Raw genomic sequence first — 15,043 nt, forward strand, 5'->3', positions numbered from 1 at the left:
GTTTGGTCCCCATTTTAACCAACAGTTCATTTCAGAAGTGGCTGATGGGGACTGGAAGGCATTCTGTGACTGTCTTACACGTAGTAGTACGTTTGTTGCACGAATGCTCTAATGAAAAAAAAAAGGCTCATATGGGATAAAACCTTTCATGTGAGCTTCAAGGGCACATCTTATTGTGTTAGCAGTTGGAACCCTTTGTTTGAGTGAAATCTTACTCAGAAGACGGATATGTAAAGCAGATTTTAAAAATGTAGCCGTGCTGGTTAAAATAGGAATGGGGACTCAGAACACCCCCCCCACGGCTTGTCTCCCACATCTCTACTCCCTATGGAACACAATCTGAATACACTGCCTGAACAACCGAGCTAACTGGCACAGAAGCCCACTGACTAACATGATGCTAATTTTGCCATTCTGGAAGGAGGGAGAAGGCACTAAGACAAATGAGTACAGTGCACCCAGGAAGCTTGGAGGAGTTGAGATCCAGAGCATGAGAGTCCCAGAACGACCAGCCCTGGATGTAGACAGGAGCCCGAGGCCGACTCTGGGGGTGGGTATGAGGCCGCGGACAACAAGTCCCGCTGACTCTGCCTGCTTTGGGTTCAGTGACCCCAGCAGACACCCCCACTCCAACCGTGGTGTGCGTGCAACGGGTACATGGGCTGAGTGAGGCGACGGGCACCAAGATGTACTTGTTGTAACCAGGCACTAGGTACTATCCATAATAGGTGGTAAATAATTAGCAAGGTCATGCCTCATGCTCTTCTGCTTTTGGTTCCAAAGATGAAACTGCTGAAGAATGGGTTTCTGCCATGCTCAGGAGTACTGCGTAAGGAAGTGTGCTTGCGTGCCTGCAAGAATGTTCTATGTTACACAGGAGCCTTTGGAAGCCAGAGCAATGGCACTGCAACATATTGACGTGTTCATTTCCCAGCCTCAGCTTTGCCATTTCCTGGCAGTATGACTTTGGACAAGTCATTTCTCTCTCTTGGCTTTAATTTCTTCATCTGTAAAATCAGAGGGCTGGACCCTATGACCCAAAGGCCCCTGCTAACTACAACCCTGCACTTATGTAAACTTGTCCTTTAGCACAGAAGCTGGTTTAATATTGAATGTGAGGAGTGCCTTAAATTGAATCTAAATTAGGAAATCAATTGAGCGGCAAAGGTTGAGTTCTTTGAATAAGTTGACCAATAAAATATTATATATATTGTCTACACATGATACGATGTTGGGTGCTATACGAAAGAGAGAACTAGATGCATGGTCTCAGATTTAAGGTGCTGACAGCCCAGAGGCAAGATGCATATTCATAAATACATCTAGGTAAAAAATTATCTCTGAATTCCTTGAATAGTCTTTGAATGTGCACTTACTGATACACTGCTTAGAGTGAAGGCTATGGGGGGGGGTAGAGAACAACCGTTTGCTCGTAAAAATTGTGTTGCATTTGGCCAGCAGGTAAATGTGAATAGCACATGAGACCTTGCGGATTTCAGAGATATTTTGGAAATCTGTCTCTAACTTTGTAAATCTGGTCACCTTTGTAGTTTGATAGAATTATCTCGTCATATGTAGTAGAGCTTGTCTTTCCATAGCTGACATGTCCAATACTTCTAACTAAAACAAAACACTCACAAGAGAGTGCAATATACTGCAATGGAAAAAGATAATGTCTTTCCCTTCATTGCTAAGTCCAGATTACCACAACACTGCTACCCATAAGGTTTTGGCTCACCACCCTGACTCATCTTCCATTTTTGAGTAATTTCATTTAATATGCAAGGACTAAAATACATGACCTAATTTAAGTACCTTTAATCCTGTATATTCTAAATATAGCCAAGAGTTCATTTGCAAAAAACTTACTACGAAATACTTGGGAATTCTTCTTGGTGCAGGGTTATTAAACTGTACATGGTAATTAAGATATTAAAAACACATGCTCCCCAAAGCCACCAGACATTGTAATTATTTTTCAGGCTATTAAGCAAAATGACAGAAGATTTTTTAATGATAAATGTGTTTTGGAATGCATCAGCTAATTCCCTTTTATTTCATGAAATGATGTTTAGCTCCACAGAGTCTAGGTCTGGTATTTAAAGACCAACTCACATTGTTAACATGCCATTGTAGACACTCTGTCTTTCACACACACACACATTCTGACTCCATATGGAAATGGCCATTACTAAAGTTCTGCCACGCTAAGTGTGACAGACACTGGGACATAATTCCGTTTGGAAAGGCCTTTTATTTAAATCTGACTCTCAAAAGGGCTCTCCTTTTATTTTGAAATTTTAGATCAATGTTGGCTTTTCTAGCAACCATGGGACGAGGCCAGCGTTTTATGACTCTCGCTGGTTTTACTGTGGGAAGACTATGAAAAAAGTTGCTCCGTGTTTTCTACCATGCCTGAGATTCATGTAAAGATTTTGTTTTTAAATCACATGCTAAGGAATGTCCTGGGTAGTTCTCTGACACTTAACAACTTTACTCTTTAACTTATTAAAAGTTTTAACTTGCTATTTCAAAAGTTAGTGTCTTTTCATGACACAGTGGTCCGGCAGGCACCTTAAAAATACTTTTCAGGGGCTTGCCAAGGGGGATGGAAATGGAGAAATTCTACTGTCTGTCTGATTCACTTTTTACATTTTTTTGACCGTTTCACGTCATTTTATAAATTAGAGACAGCTAATAGAAAGTTTGTGTGCTGTGTATAACTCAAAGCCACATCACAAAGTGTCTCTGTTTCCACACCATCTAGCATGGTGGTTGGTTTTCAAAGAATCTTCCTCTTTAAAAAATTTTTTAATGTTTATTTATTTATTTTGAAAGAGAGAAAGAGGGCCTGAGCAAACGGGGGGAGGGGCAGAGAGAGAGAGAGGAGAGAGAATCCCAAGCAGGCTCCATGCTGCCAGCACAGAGCCTGATGTGGGGCTCGATCTCACGAACCGTGAGCTCGTGACTTGAGCAGAAACCAGGAGTCGGATGCGTAACGGACCGAACCGCCCAGGCGCCCCTTGCAGAATCTTCCTAATTGAAGTTTGGTAAACAATACGTTCATCCTTTCTTTGCTGGTGATTTCAGAGCTTCAACCGTGGAAATTACTGTATTAGGGACTCGGAAATTGTCAGACAAATTAAAGAGTTTCAGTTACTTGCACTCCTGCACATCTTCTTTGTCTAGACTCGTTAACCAGAGCAAGGTGTGCTGTGGCCTTAAAGAAGTATAAGGAAAGGCCGCACAGACTGAAATCAGTGGCCCTGGATTGTAGGTCTAGGCCTACCACTTACTACATGTAGGTCACTTAGCCCTTCCGGGGCCCCCAGTTTCTTCATCTGGTAAATGTAGGCAATAAGGCCTGCTTCTCAGAGCCATCGTGAAGATCAGTGTATCTAATGTACGTGAAAGAGCTTTACAGACTGAACTGTGGAGTGCACTTCCATGGCGGAACTGATATCCTTCGCATGGGGTCACGTGGCTAACGTGATCCGAAGACAGGTCGCCTATCTGGCCCCGGAGGAGGGAAACCTTAGGGGTGATGAATGCAAACGTGTTTTCATAGTTTGATGCTTTCATAGCCTAACGGGAACAAGGCAGTAGGACAGAAGAATTGGGTGGGGGGAAGGGCAAGTTGAAGTTCCATCTGCCCAGGCTGGAGGACTGGTGGGAAGAGAACAATCTCTGAAAAGATGAGAGGTTACAAAGTAGAAAGGGGTGACCTGGGAACAGGGTGTTTTAAAAAGAGTGGCAGGGCAGAGAATAAAGTCACAAGACTTGTTCACAAGAGGGTGCTGGGTTAAAGGCTGACCTTGAGCTACAAATCACGGAATCACACGGCTGGAAGGAATCTTAAGAGGCCACCTCGTCCACTCCCCCACCATTCAGCAGGACATTTCAGCCATCCCGAACAGATGAGACTTTATCCAGCTCTGAATGAAAAGCTCAGACACCAAATGGGCAGGTATTGACTGCTCTGGCTTCAACTGTTTACAACAGGCAGGAAACAATTTCTGGAATTTCATTTGAACCTGAACTGAAACTGGCGGCAAACAATAAACAGCTAGATTCTCCTCGGGAACAATAACTGACAGCAGTTTAGGGGCTGCTAAATTCGCACTAACTACAGAGCTACTCTTAAAGAGAGAGAAGACGTCCCCAACGAGGCTAGGTTAGAGGGCAAATGGCCCACAATATCGTCGGGGTAACAAGGTATTGTGATCGTTCTTGGTGTTTGGGGGGTCTTCTCTCCACGCAGGAGCCTTGGAGCAGAACACTAACAAAAATAAAACTTGTTGTTGTTGTTGTTGTTGTTGTTGTTTGAAAGTAATACGGCCTAGCAAATTTCAGAACTGACGCCGAGGCCTTAAAAGCGTCCAGTTCCTCTGCTAACACACGACAATAAATCCTCACACAAATTGGAAACCGAAAAGGAAATAAAAAGGTCCTCATTTCCAATCGTGGGAATGTTACACATGAACTCTGGCTTAGAAGGAGGAGGGGAGGACATTCCACACCTGCAGGCCTTCCCAGGAAAGGGGCCCAGGCCTGACCCTGAACCCATCCCCTCAAGGTCACACCACGGGCCTGTCAATCTGGAAATAATGTTACTTTATTCCCTTAGTGAGTATATTATTTCCAGTGCTATCAACAGCAAGTATAACCTGAAAGGAGGCAGCTGAGAATTTCCATGTGAGAAAGTGAAGAGTTATTTCGGGAAGTGCTCATAAATGGCCGAGCTGCAGTCCATCTGGATGGACACACATGGGCGTACCTACCTAGATAGACAGAAGTAAGTAGCCCTGCATCTACAGATGCGCCTTCTGGAGCATCCTACTGGAGTTTCATAGACACGGCACCCAGCGAGGGGCCTAGGAAAACAACATTGTACTCCGGGACTCGCCACTCACTTACATGTGAACCTGGGCAAGTTAACTTGATTCTATCCCCCACCCCCCACCCCCGCTCCCCGCTTCCAATCACTAAAACTTTAGGTCAGTTTAGTGAGGCATTCAGTGAATCCAGATGTTTGGCAGTGTATGGGAAGCAACATCTGGATGATTGATCGCATTTTCAACTGAACTCACCGGACGTTTTGGCAGCATGCCCACACAGCCTTCACTGGCTTGCTGCCTCAGTTTCCCTAGCCACAAAGAGGGACAAAGATTATTTATCATTTACCCCGCAGGGTCAGTAAGGATGAGGCAATGTCCAAAGGTCACAATGAGTTCTCAAAAAGAATGATTCTGTGACGGTACTATATCTTACACTGTTCCAGGTTGAATACTTTTCCCAATGTAACCAGTTAGACGTTTAGAACAAGAAATCACTTTGAAAAATGCCTAAATGCTATACAGATTTGACACATCATCATCATCTTCTTCGCCGTCATTACTGCCATCCTAACATTCTTCCTCGACTTTCCTAAAATGTCTCACTTTCAGATTGAATCACAGCCAAAATACAAATTCTATCGAAGGTCTGAAAACAAATGTGTTTTGCCATGTAAAGCAAGACGGATGAGAAGAAGAACTCAGTGTGGGTGTTTGGAGCCCAACCAATTTTAACAGCTCTACTTAAACAGGTAAAACTGGTCTATCAATGAGAATTAATCGGTTGCTCAATGGTATTTGTAAGGGAACCAAAAATGTTCACATACGCATTTACTGCAGAGGTGGGAGAAAGAAACTGTAAAGGTGACTTTTCGACTCTCACGATATACACCTCCCTACCTATGAAGTGGTTTCAGCTCTTGTGGCTGGAAGTCAGAGGAAAGGCACAGAAGGAAACAGTACGGAGGAGGAAGAGACACATCAAAGGGATCGACAACCACACAAATTGGGGGAGCAGATTAGACGGGCAAAAAGTACTGGCATACCGCTCCCCTTCAAACTCAAGTCCTGCCTGCAGAGGAAATCCTGAATTATAATAGTCTTAACTGCCACGTATTATCTGTCATGCACATGCAATTATATACATTTGTGTATATATGAAAAATATATAGAATATATAAAATACGTTACACGTGTCATTTAGTCAAGTTTTCTACAACGCGGGGGGGGGGGACAGATAAAATTTCGAATCCTCACGATAACCTTCTAAGAGAGGTTTTGATATCTTTCTATAGTACGGATGAGAAGACTAAAGCTCGGGTCGAATGACTTGCCCCAGGTTATACACCTAGTAAGATCCACAGCCAAATTCAGATCCATCTGGATCCAAAGCCTATGCTCTTCCCACTACCCCACACGGTCTCCCATAGGATTAATATCAAACGTGCAAAGTCTTTGCCGAAAGGCTGTAAGTATTTTTAGTGACCATTGGATCACATAGGAGCCCATGTCTGACACAGCATTTCCTTTAACCACGGTGGAGGTCCATGCTCGGGCCCTTGATCTTTCCTGGGACTGCTGCTCCCTCTCTTGTCTCTACGCACTCATTGTTTATGGCAGCTCTTGGCACTTGCCCCCTGTGCGTTCCTTCTTCCCCTAGCCTGGCCCCCCTCAGGCCTACACAAACCAGCCAGAACCGACGCACAAAAACCCTCTTCTGGCTCCTCATCACAGGCTGCCTCTTACCTTTAAGCACTTTCTGTGCTTGGGCTTCCCCACCAAGGAAGCTGTGAATACAGAGGACTAGACTTCTTATGAATCCCAAAGCCCCTGGCACTTGGCTGAGCACATAGCAGGTGTCCCTTAAGGTTCGTTGACCGAAGAGATCTACTGATAGTATTCTTTTAGGATTAGGGGCACAGTGACAGCGCCTGAGAGTTTGGCGTCACCAGTGTTGGGACCTCACCAGTTGAGTGGAGCCACCCAGATACAGCTGGTCAGAGATCATTTGGAAATCATTCAGAGGACAAATACTGCTATTGTCCCCAGGTAAAGCACATCATGCCCTCGATGTCCAGCCAGAAGTGGTCTACATTGTGCTCTGACCCCCTCAGAGATGCGTTTGGAAAGAATCCTACTATCTTTCACCAGGCTTCGTAGAACGTAGCGAGGTTGTGATGTCACAGAAAGAAGGATCTTTTAGGCCAATACTGTCATTGTCACATGCTTAGCAGCGCTGACGATTATTTATTAAGTGCTCACTGGGTACAGAGCACATTATTGGGCACTGGAGGAGTCCCACCCAAGTGTGTTGTAAATATTTTCACAAAGCCATTTGCAATGAAATATACCACTGTTAGAAAGCCCTTCCTAACATTTTCTAAGAACCACAAAAATGTCATTGCTAACCTTCGTATTAAAAAACAAAACCATGCCAATGTCTTCATACAGAAACCTCTGTTCTTGCATAGGATTTTAGTCGCATTAAAGTTCTTCCTAAGCTACAAATAGAAGTCAGTGGGTGCCAGGGCCCTCCCACCCATGGATCACGGAGCAGGAACACTGTCACTCTGGTAAACGGTGGCACTTTGGGTGGCATTTTTTTTTATTGTGGCCACAAAGCAATCACAAGCAGATGGTACAACTAACTTCTATTTGTGTCTTAGTTACTAAACGCCTCATGAGAGGAAAAACTCTGTGTACAGGTCAAGGGAATCTGTGGGTGTCTCTGTGCATGGCAGTGAGTCAGAAGTTGGCAAGGGTGCAGTGAAGCTGGTCTTCTAGTATCTTCCTAGTGGCGGTGAAAGCTGATATCTCCCCATTGGAAAGCAATTTGGAAACATGTACTACAATGCTCACATCCTTTAACCCGGTAATTCCAATATTTTAAGAAAATGATCTAAGATAGGAAGAAAGCACCAGGCGTGAAGAGGTAGCTTTATTTATGACGGTAAAAAATTTGAAGCAATCTCAATGTGCAGCAAAAGCAAGCTAATTAAATATGATGAATACTTAAAGAAATCTTAAGCAGCCACAAAAAATGATTAATATGAAGATTTGTCACAACAAGAAAAAGTGCTTCCAATATAGTGCTAATTTTAAGAACTATAAATCACTTGCGCAGCTCCGATTATGTAAAAAGTCTGTGTGACTGTGGTTTTCTGAACAAATATTAGAAAAGAACAGGTAAAAATGAAAACAGGATAGAGTAGTGGGATTGTGAGAAATATTTTCCCCTCCATTTTCCGAGTTTTCTCTAATATTACAAAATTACCTTCATAATTTAAAAGTGGAGCGAAGGGGCGCCTGGCTGGCTCAGTCAGAAGAGCGTGCGACTCTCGGTCTCAGGGTCGTGGGTTCGAGCCCCACACTGGGCACAGAGCTTACCAAAACTAAATACGTAAGCTTAATAAAATAAAATAAAACAAAATAAAAACGGGGTGAAAAACAAGGGTCAGAAGTCCTTGTTAACAGAAAGAATCTTTGACGAAAATGCAGCAACACAGTCCCACCCTCATTTATTCCCATTTCCATTTTTGTCCAATGTATCACTTACCTGGTTAATGTGCTTCAGTTTGTCAATGATTTGACTGACCACTGGCTCGGGGCCCTTCATTTTCAGCTCGTGGAGGTTGAACTGATTTTTCATGCCATTCCTCGCTGCCTTCTGGCTATATCTGGAAAGGGGAAAGTAGAGAAAAGCTTTGTCACAGGAGAGTCCCGAGCCAAATAAAAGCTAACTATACGTGGCACCAGTGGTCAAGCTGACCACAAGCTCTGTTCAGCCTTTTAAACCATGGGATGACCCCATGGTGCAAAAGTAAACCGCTCAAGATACAGTCTATTTGCAATGGAGAACATTCACTCAGCAGCCAACAAACATTGATTCAACATTCTTTTTTTTGCTAGGAGGTGGGGATACAACAATGACCAACACAAAGTCTCCGCCCTTATTGTATTCTGGATCTAGGGTGGTGTCCAGAAGAGCAAGGGCCAAAGGCAGCTCAGAGAGATGAGAGCCACGTTAAGGGAGGTCCTGGGCCTCGGTTAGGGGGGCACGCAGAAGGGACCTTAAGTCTGAGTGTGCTTTCCACTTAGTGGAAAAAGAAAGGCGCTTGCCTGTTCTTTACCTCTTCGGTCTCCTCCACTTCCTCCTCTCACCATTTCCTGCGGGCTTTGGACCCCGGGTTTCTTTTCAGGAGGCATTCCCAAGTCATGCGCAACATAAATTCGCCCCTCACCTTCTACACCCCCCCCCACCCCGCCCAATTATAACAGAATAGTCAGGGTGAGGGCAAATTCATGTTTCTTTTATTCACATTTCATTTTATTAAATTTTTTTAATGTTGATTTATTTTTGAGAGAGGAAGAGAGACAAAGCGCGAGTGGGGAAGGGGCAGAGAGAGAGACACAGAATCCGAAGCGGGCTCCGGGCTCCAGGCTCCAGGCTCTGTGCTGTCAGCACAGAGCCCGATGTGGGGCTCGAACTCATGAACCATGAGATCATGACCTGAGCCGAAGTTGGACACTTAACCAACTGAGCCACCCACGTGCCCCTTAATCCCATTTTATTGTATGCTGGGTTTTTTTTTTTAATGTTTATTTATTTTTGAGAGAGACAGCACAAGCAGGGGAGGGGCAGAGAGAGAGGGAGACACAGAATCCAAAGCGGGCTCCAGGCTCCAGGCTCTGTGCTGTCAGTACAGAGCCCGACACGGGGCTCGAACTCACAAACTGTGAGACCGTGACCTGAGCCGAAGTTGGACACTTAACCGACTAAGCCACCCAGGTGCCCCTTCATCACATTTTAAATTACAAAAATAATAATGTTCATCGTAAACGATTCAAACAGTACAGGAATAAACAAAGCATAAAGTAAAAGTTCCCCACCATCCTATCCTTCCAGAGAGAAGCATGGCTAACAGTTTCATATGTATTCTTCTAGGGGTTTCTACACACTTTTAGTAACACATAATTTTAACCCGAATCGGAAGCATACTAGTCATGCTGAGTCGCAGCTTTTTATCACTTAATGTATATCGTGGACATAGTTCCATGTCACAACACACATGTCTCGTTGTCATTCTTCTGTGTGGCTATGTCATAATTTATTTATCCAACCCCTGATGAACAAATGAGTCACTTCTAATAGTGTGCTAATATAAACAACAATGCAAAGAAGATCCTTGTATACCAGTCTTTGCACATTTGCATGAATACCTATAAAGGATAATTTCCTAGGCTTTAATCACCTCCTGTTTCTAACCCCAAATTACAACATGCACTAAGTAATATTACCGTATTACTGTATAGCACTTTACAAGGCAGTTTCTTATCATCCAGCTGGCTTGAGTTTCTCAACCACACCGCGAGGTGGGTGGGGCAGACATCTTTATCATTTATTACCGAAAATTCCACAACTTCTGAAGACACTGATCTGGTTCTGTTAGGTGTTCCCTTCCATGATACAATGTATCTGCCAGTATGAAAGACATGCTTTGAAAAACATGTGTGGGGGCAGAGGAGGTCAGGACATCTAGTTCTGACTTTCGTAATGAAAAGTTGCCCTCTGAAAAGGAAAATACTTTTTTTAAGTAACCTCTACGCCAAACGTGGGGCTCGAACTCACAACCCCAAGATCAAGAGTCGTGCGCTCTACCACCTGAGCCCGCCAGCAAAATATTTTGTGGTAAAGTTGAAGAGAACATTTGACTGCATTTCTTCTGAAATGATAGCCTAACCTATTCGGCTTATTTCACTTTGAACGTTAGTGAATAGACAAATCACTGGCCATCGAATGCCAACTGCCTTTGGGGGCTATGCTAGAGAAACGCAAAGCAGCATTCTTTATTTATATATCTTGTGGCAATCGGCTTACTAGTCTCCTCTTTTACGTCCACATAATGCTGTTTAAATACCACCTCCCTCCTGATGATAGCAGCAACTTCACTGTCCCTTTCTTTGCACCTACTGACACCTGAAGCAGAGACCCCATTCACAGATAAAGAGGTAGGGCTATTATAAATCTTCGGAAATGAACTTCAGGAATGCATCCCCAGAGACATTTCTGTGGGTTTATTCATATCGAAGCTTGCCGGCCACTTTCATGCCTGCTCCTACAAAACAAAGGTCTTCCTGAAGTTTACGATCCTCATTGGAATAGCGTAAAGACATCTGCCAACGTAGCAATTTGGTCCTATACTTCCTCTTCCAAATCATCTATAAATATGAAATCAAATTAGTCCCGGAGCTGATCCCTTGTAGCCCTCCAGTATTCTTTTCTGCCATTCAGAAAAGCGTCCCTTTCACTCTATTTTTGTTTGTTTGTTTCTTTGTTTCTTATCTCCAAGCCACGGATCAGGAGCCAGGACAAAACACTGCTCTCCAATCCCTTGGTGACTCAATTTCGTAAAAACAGCTTTGGGTTGAAAAGCTTGCCAAACTTTTTGAAAGTCGAAATAGCATCCACTGTTCCGCTCTATCCATGTGCTATTTAAATCCTCAGAGGACTTTAGTAAATTAAGCATGGTTTCTGGTTACAGAAGTGTTAGGAAGAGCTGGCCTGTGGCTTAGACCTAAAACTTGCCTTTGTTTTACGTATTCTGCAAAGCAGTAACCAAAAGTACCGATCCGACGGATTCTCATAGCGGCTAAAATTTCGTGGGATTGTTTTAAACCGCGGGGTCCTTGTCCTCTCTCCCCTGTTCTCCTTAGCCAGTCAAATTATGGAATGGAATCTTAAAAGCAATGAGTGTTGTAATGGAATATCATGCAGACGTTAAAAGAACCCAGTCGATCTATGGGCAGGGACACGGAACCAAATCCAAGATACGCTGTCACAGATACAAGCAGTGGTCACGAATGTACAGTGTGATCCCATTTGGGGTAAAAATGGTCATGCGTATGCATCACTCGCCTATGCCTTATGCGTGTTCAAATACAGAACATTTTTCAGAAACGGTAATAGCAGTTACCTCTGGTGAGCAAGGGGCGATATTGGGGAACTGTGAATTTTTTCTTTTACGTTCTTCCATATCTTTTACTTTTTAAATCTTTATAAAAATTTAATTTTTAATGATTGAAATTTTATCTAGTAATGTTCTTTTTTTATTAAAATTTCTTAATGTTTATTTATTTTTGAGAGAGAGAGAGAGAGACAGAGCAGGAGCGGGGGAGGAAACAGAGAGAGGGAGACACAGAATCCAAAGCAGACTCCAGGCTCTGGGCTGTCAGCATAGAGCCCAGCACGGGGCTCGAACCCGCGAACTGGGAAATTATGACCTGAGCCGAAGACGGACACTTAACTGACTGAGCCACCCAGGTGGCCCAGGAGTTAATTTTCGTAAAGAGTTATGTCGGCCACGACTAGCAGCCCAGCCTAAAGGTGACTTCTGATGTCAGAACAGATATTTACAGAATGCAACATGCACGATGTCACCCCAGAACACCTTCAAACCTCAGATGCTCATCATCAGGTCACGAACTCTGCTTTGTTAGGTTAAACACCGCCTGTGCGTTTTCTCCTCTTCAACGAGCTAACTCCAACCGGCTTATTTCAAAAGGACAGTAGATCAGTGAGGCTGCGAATATGGATGTACATTATTATGAGTACCTTCTCTCAGAAGGAAGCAGAAAAGTTGTTCAAGGTCTTGCTCACCTTCCCCGCAGGGGCCTAAAAGACCTTTCCTGAAAGGAACCGAGGGCCTCCGTGAACCACTCTGATTCATCCTGACCCGTGGCCCTTGTGTGTAACTGGATCGTGAGGAGCGTCCTACTTGCTCCCGTTCTTATGTGCATTCCATTCGCCAGCCCATAAAGTCTGTGAGGTCTTCGAGGGCAGAGGCTTGGTTAGTTCTCTTTCGTGCTACCCAAAGCACCTCGCGGTACTTACAATCACGATAGCAGTCAGAACCGAATGCTTTCTGTGCCAGGTACGGTTCGCAGCGCTAAGAAAAAAGAAAACGTGTACTATCTCACTGACTCCTCCGAACAACCCAATGAGACAGACACTATTATTTTCCTTGGAGTTTTTAAAAAATGCTTACGTATTTTGAGAGAGAAAGAGAGAGAGAGGGCGTGTACACACGCATGTGTAAGCGGGGTGGGGGGGGGGGCAGAGAGAGAGAGAGAGAGAGAGAAGAGAGAGAGAGGGAGAGAATCCCCAGCAGGCTCTGCGCTCTCAGCACAGAGCCCAACCTGAGGCTCAATCCCATGAACTGTGAGATCGTGACTGAAGCTGAAACCAGGAGTCGCGTGCTTAACCGACTGAGCCACCCAGGTGCCCCAAGACAGACACTATTATTATCAGCCCTGTTTTACAGATGAGGAAACTGGGGTGCAGAGCAGTGAAGTCACCTGCCCAAGAACGCTGGAGTTTGCAACCTTTAGCTGCCTCTGTGACCTTTAAGATTTTAGTTTTTTTACGTAATCTCTACGCCCAGCCTGGGGCTTGAAATCACAACCCCGAGGCTGACAGTCATACGCTCCACTGGAAGGCAGCCCTAGCTACCTCTGTTCTTTTTTTTTTTTTAAGTTTATTTATTTTGAGAGAGAGAGAGAGAGAGAGAGAGAGAATGCGCACGAGCACGAGCAGGGGGAGGGGCAGAGAGACGGAATCCCAAGCAGGCCCCACACTGTCAGCGCAGAGCCCGGCGTGGGGCACGATCCCGTGAACGTTGAGATCATGACCTGAGCCAAAATCAAGTCAGACACTTAACCGACTGAGCCACCCACGTGCCCCAACTACCTCTGTTCCTAACCACTGTGCCACTACTGCTCCCTTAGAGATGGTCCACGCGGACTAGACATGTGCCATTTCCTCGTCACACAGCTCCACTGTATGACACAATTCACGGGCTACCCGCGAGGCTCCTCAAGGCTCACCACGGGGCACGCGACGGCAGTTCTCCTCACCTACTCCGCAGACCCCCGAGCTTGCCCTGGAAAACCCTCGGGGAGAAGCCCTGTGTATGGAGTTGCTTCTCCTAAACACAGACCCAACAGTGTCGCTATTCGGCGAAATATACGCGTCCTTGGGAGATAACGGTGCTGAGGGCAGAGAAGCAAAAAATCCACCAGCACCATACCACGAGACAAGCACCAAAGGTGATTTGAGACCTCTGAGGAAAACAGGAAAACGAATGCAAGAGAATGTTGTGTTCAATGACTCCCCGCCTTCGGCACCTTGGCTACAGAAATGTGACATACGTGATGTGCCCCGGGGAATTTTATGTAACACGCATGCTCTGGGCTTCAAGCCCAGAGGGACTCGGTTACGGGTGTCTCCATAGTTTGGCATTAATTAATTAGTTAATTAATGCAGCACTTCATTTCCGTCCTCTCCCTCTGTGCCACGGGCATACGTGGTTCCTGAGAGGCTCTGAATGAGGACAAGCCATTGAAGCGCGGATCCTCACCCACAGACGGCCCAGAGTGTCGGGAATGGGGACGCTGCGGGCCATGGAGGATTTTAACGATGAGTTAGCTACTTAGTGACACTCATCTGTAATTAGATTAATTGTCCTCTCTCAGGAATACTGCTTCCTTCCTAAGCTTTGACGTGGCTCTGGCAGGGAATACCGGCCAGCAGAGAAGAAAAAATGAACGGGGAGAGGAGGTTCCTATCCCCGGAATCTGAAGTTTTCTTAACTGGACATGCTCCATGCGATCTGAGAAGCGTCACCTTTAAGCATTACACGTGGTGCCTTTGCCTTCTCTCCTCCACTTGGGTATCTGCTTAGCACAAAAGTGAATGCCATAATGCCAAGAAAACCCTATTCGTGAAGTGAAAAGGGGGACATGCTTCTGTTCAGGCAGATTGGTCAGGGATGGGGGAGGAGGGGGGAGACGGGTGCAAAAGCCATAAAGAGAAAAGGAACCTAATTAAAACAGGACATCTGGGCATGCTTGTCTTGGGACAGTTGAAGCAAAGAGAGCACTTGTAGAAGAGGAATAGAGTCAAACAAGCGTAAAATGGGCGATCTTTTCTTCCCATTTCTGTGCTGGCTGAGGCAGCAAGGGTGTAGTGGAAAGAAATCAATGAATTCAAATGTAGGAAACACTGCAAATGGAAGCACTCTTAACAGATCATCTTGTCCCATCCACTCATTGGTAGGTGAAGACACTGAGACCCAGAGAGGGGCTTTTCTAACAAGCACAAGTTGTTAGTATCACAATCTCCCCTTTAGAAGAAATTCCATTCTTTCAAA

General features: G+C 44.8%; 1 protein-coding gene and 1 non-coding gene across 3 annotated transcripts in view; one reads left to right on the forward strand and one right to left on the reverse strand.

Moving 5' to 3' along the window:
- Positions 1 to 15,043, reverse strand: part of GPC3 (glypican 3) — a 420,580-nt gene that overhangs the window by 90,500 nt on the left and 315,037 nt on the right. For both annotated transcript variants that reach the window (XM_043570776.1, XM_043570777.1), the window contains exon 6: positions 8,392 to 8,512. In XM_043570776.1, the coding sequence (XP_043426711.1) occupies positions 8,392 to 8,512 (121 nt within the window). The remainder of the gene's footprint in view (positions 1 to 8,391; positions 8,513 to 15,043) is intronic.
- On the forward strand, positions 8,140 to 8,212 carry TRNAE-CUC. The gene has a single exon. It is a non-coding gene; the product is annotated as a tRNA-Glu (tRNA).

Source organism: Prionailurus bengalensis, chromosome X (assembly GCF_016509475.1).
Source record: "Prionailurus bengalensis isolate Pbe53 chromosome X, Fcat_Pben_1.1_paternal_pri, whole genome shotgun sequence".
NCBI lineage: Eukaryota > Metazoa > Chordata > Mammalia > Carnivora > Felidae > Prionailurus > Prionailurus bengalensis.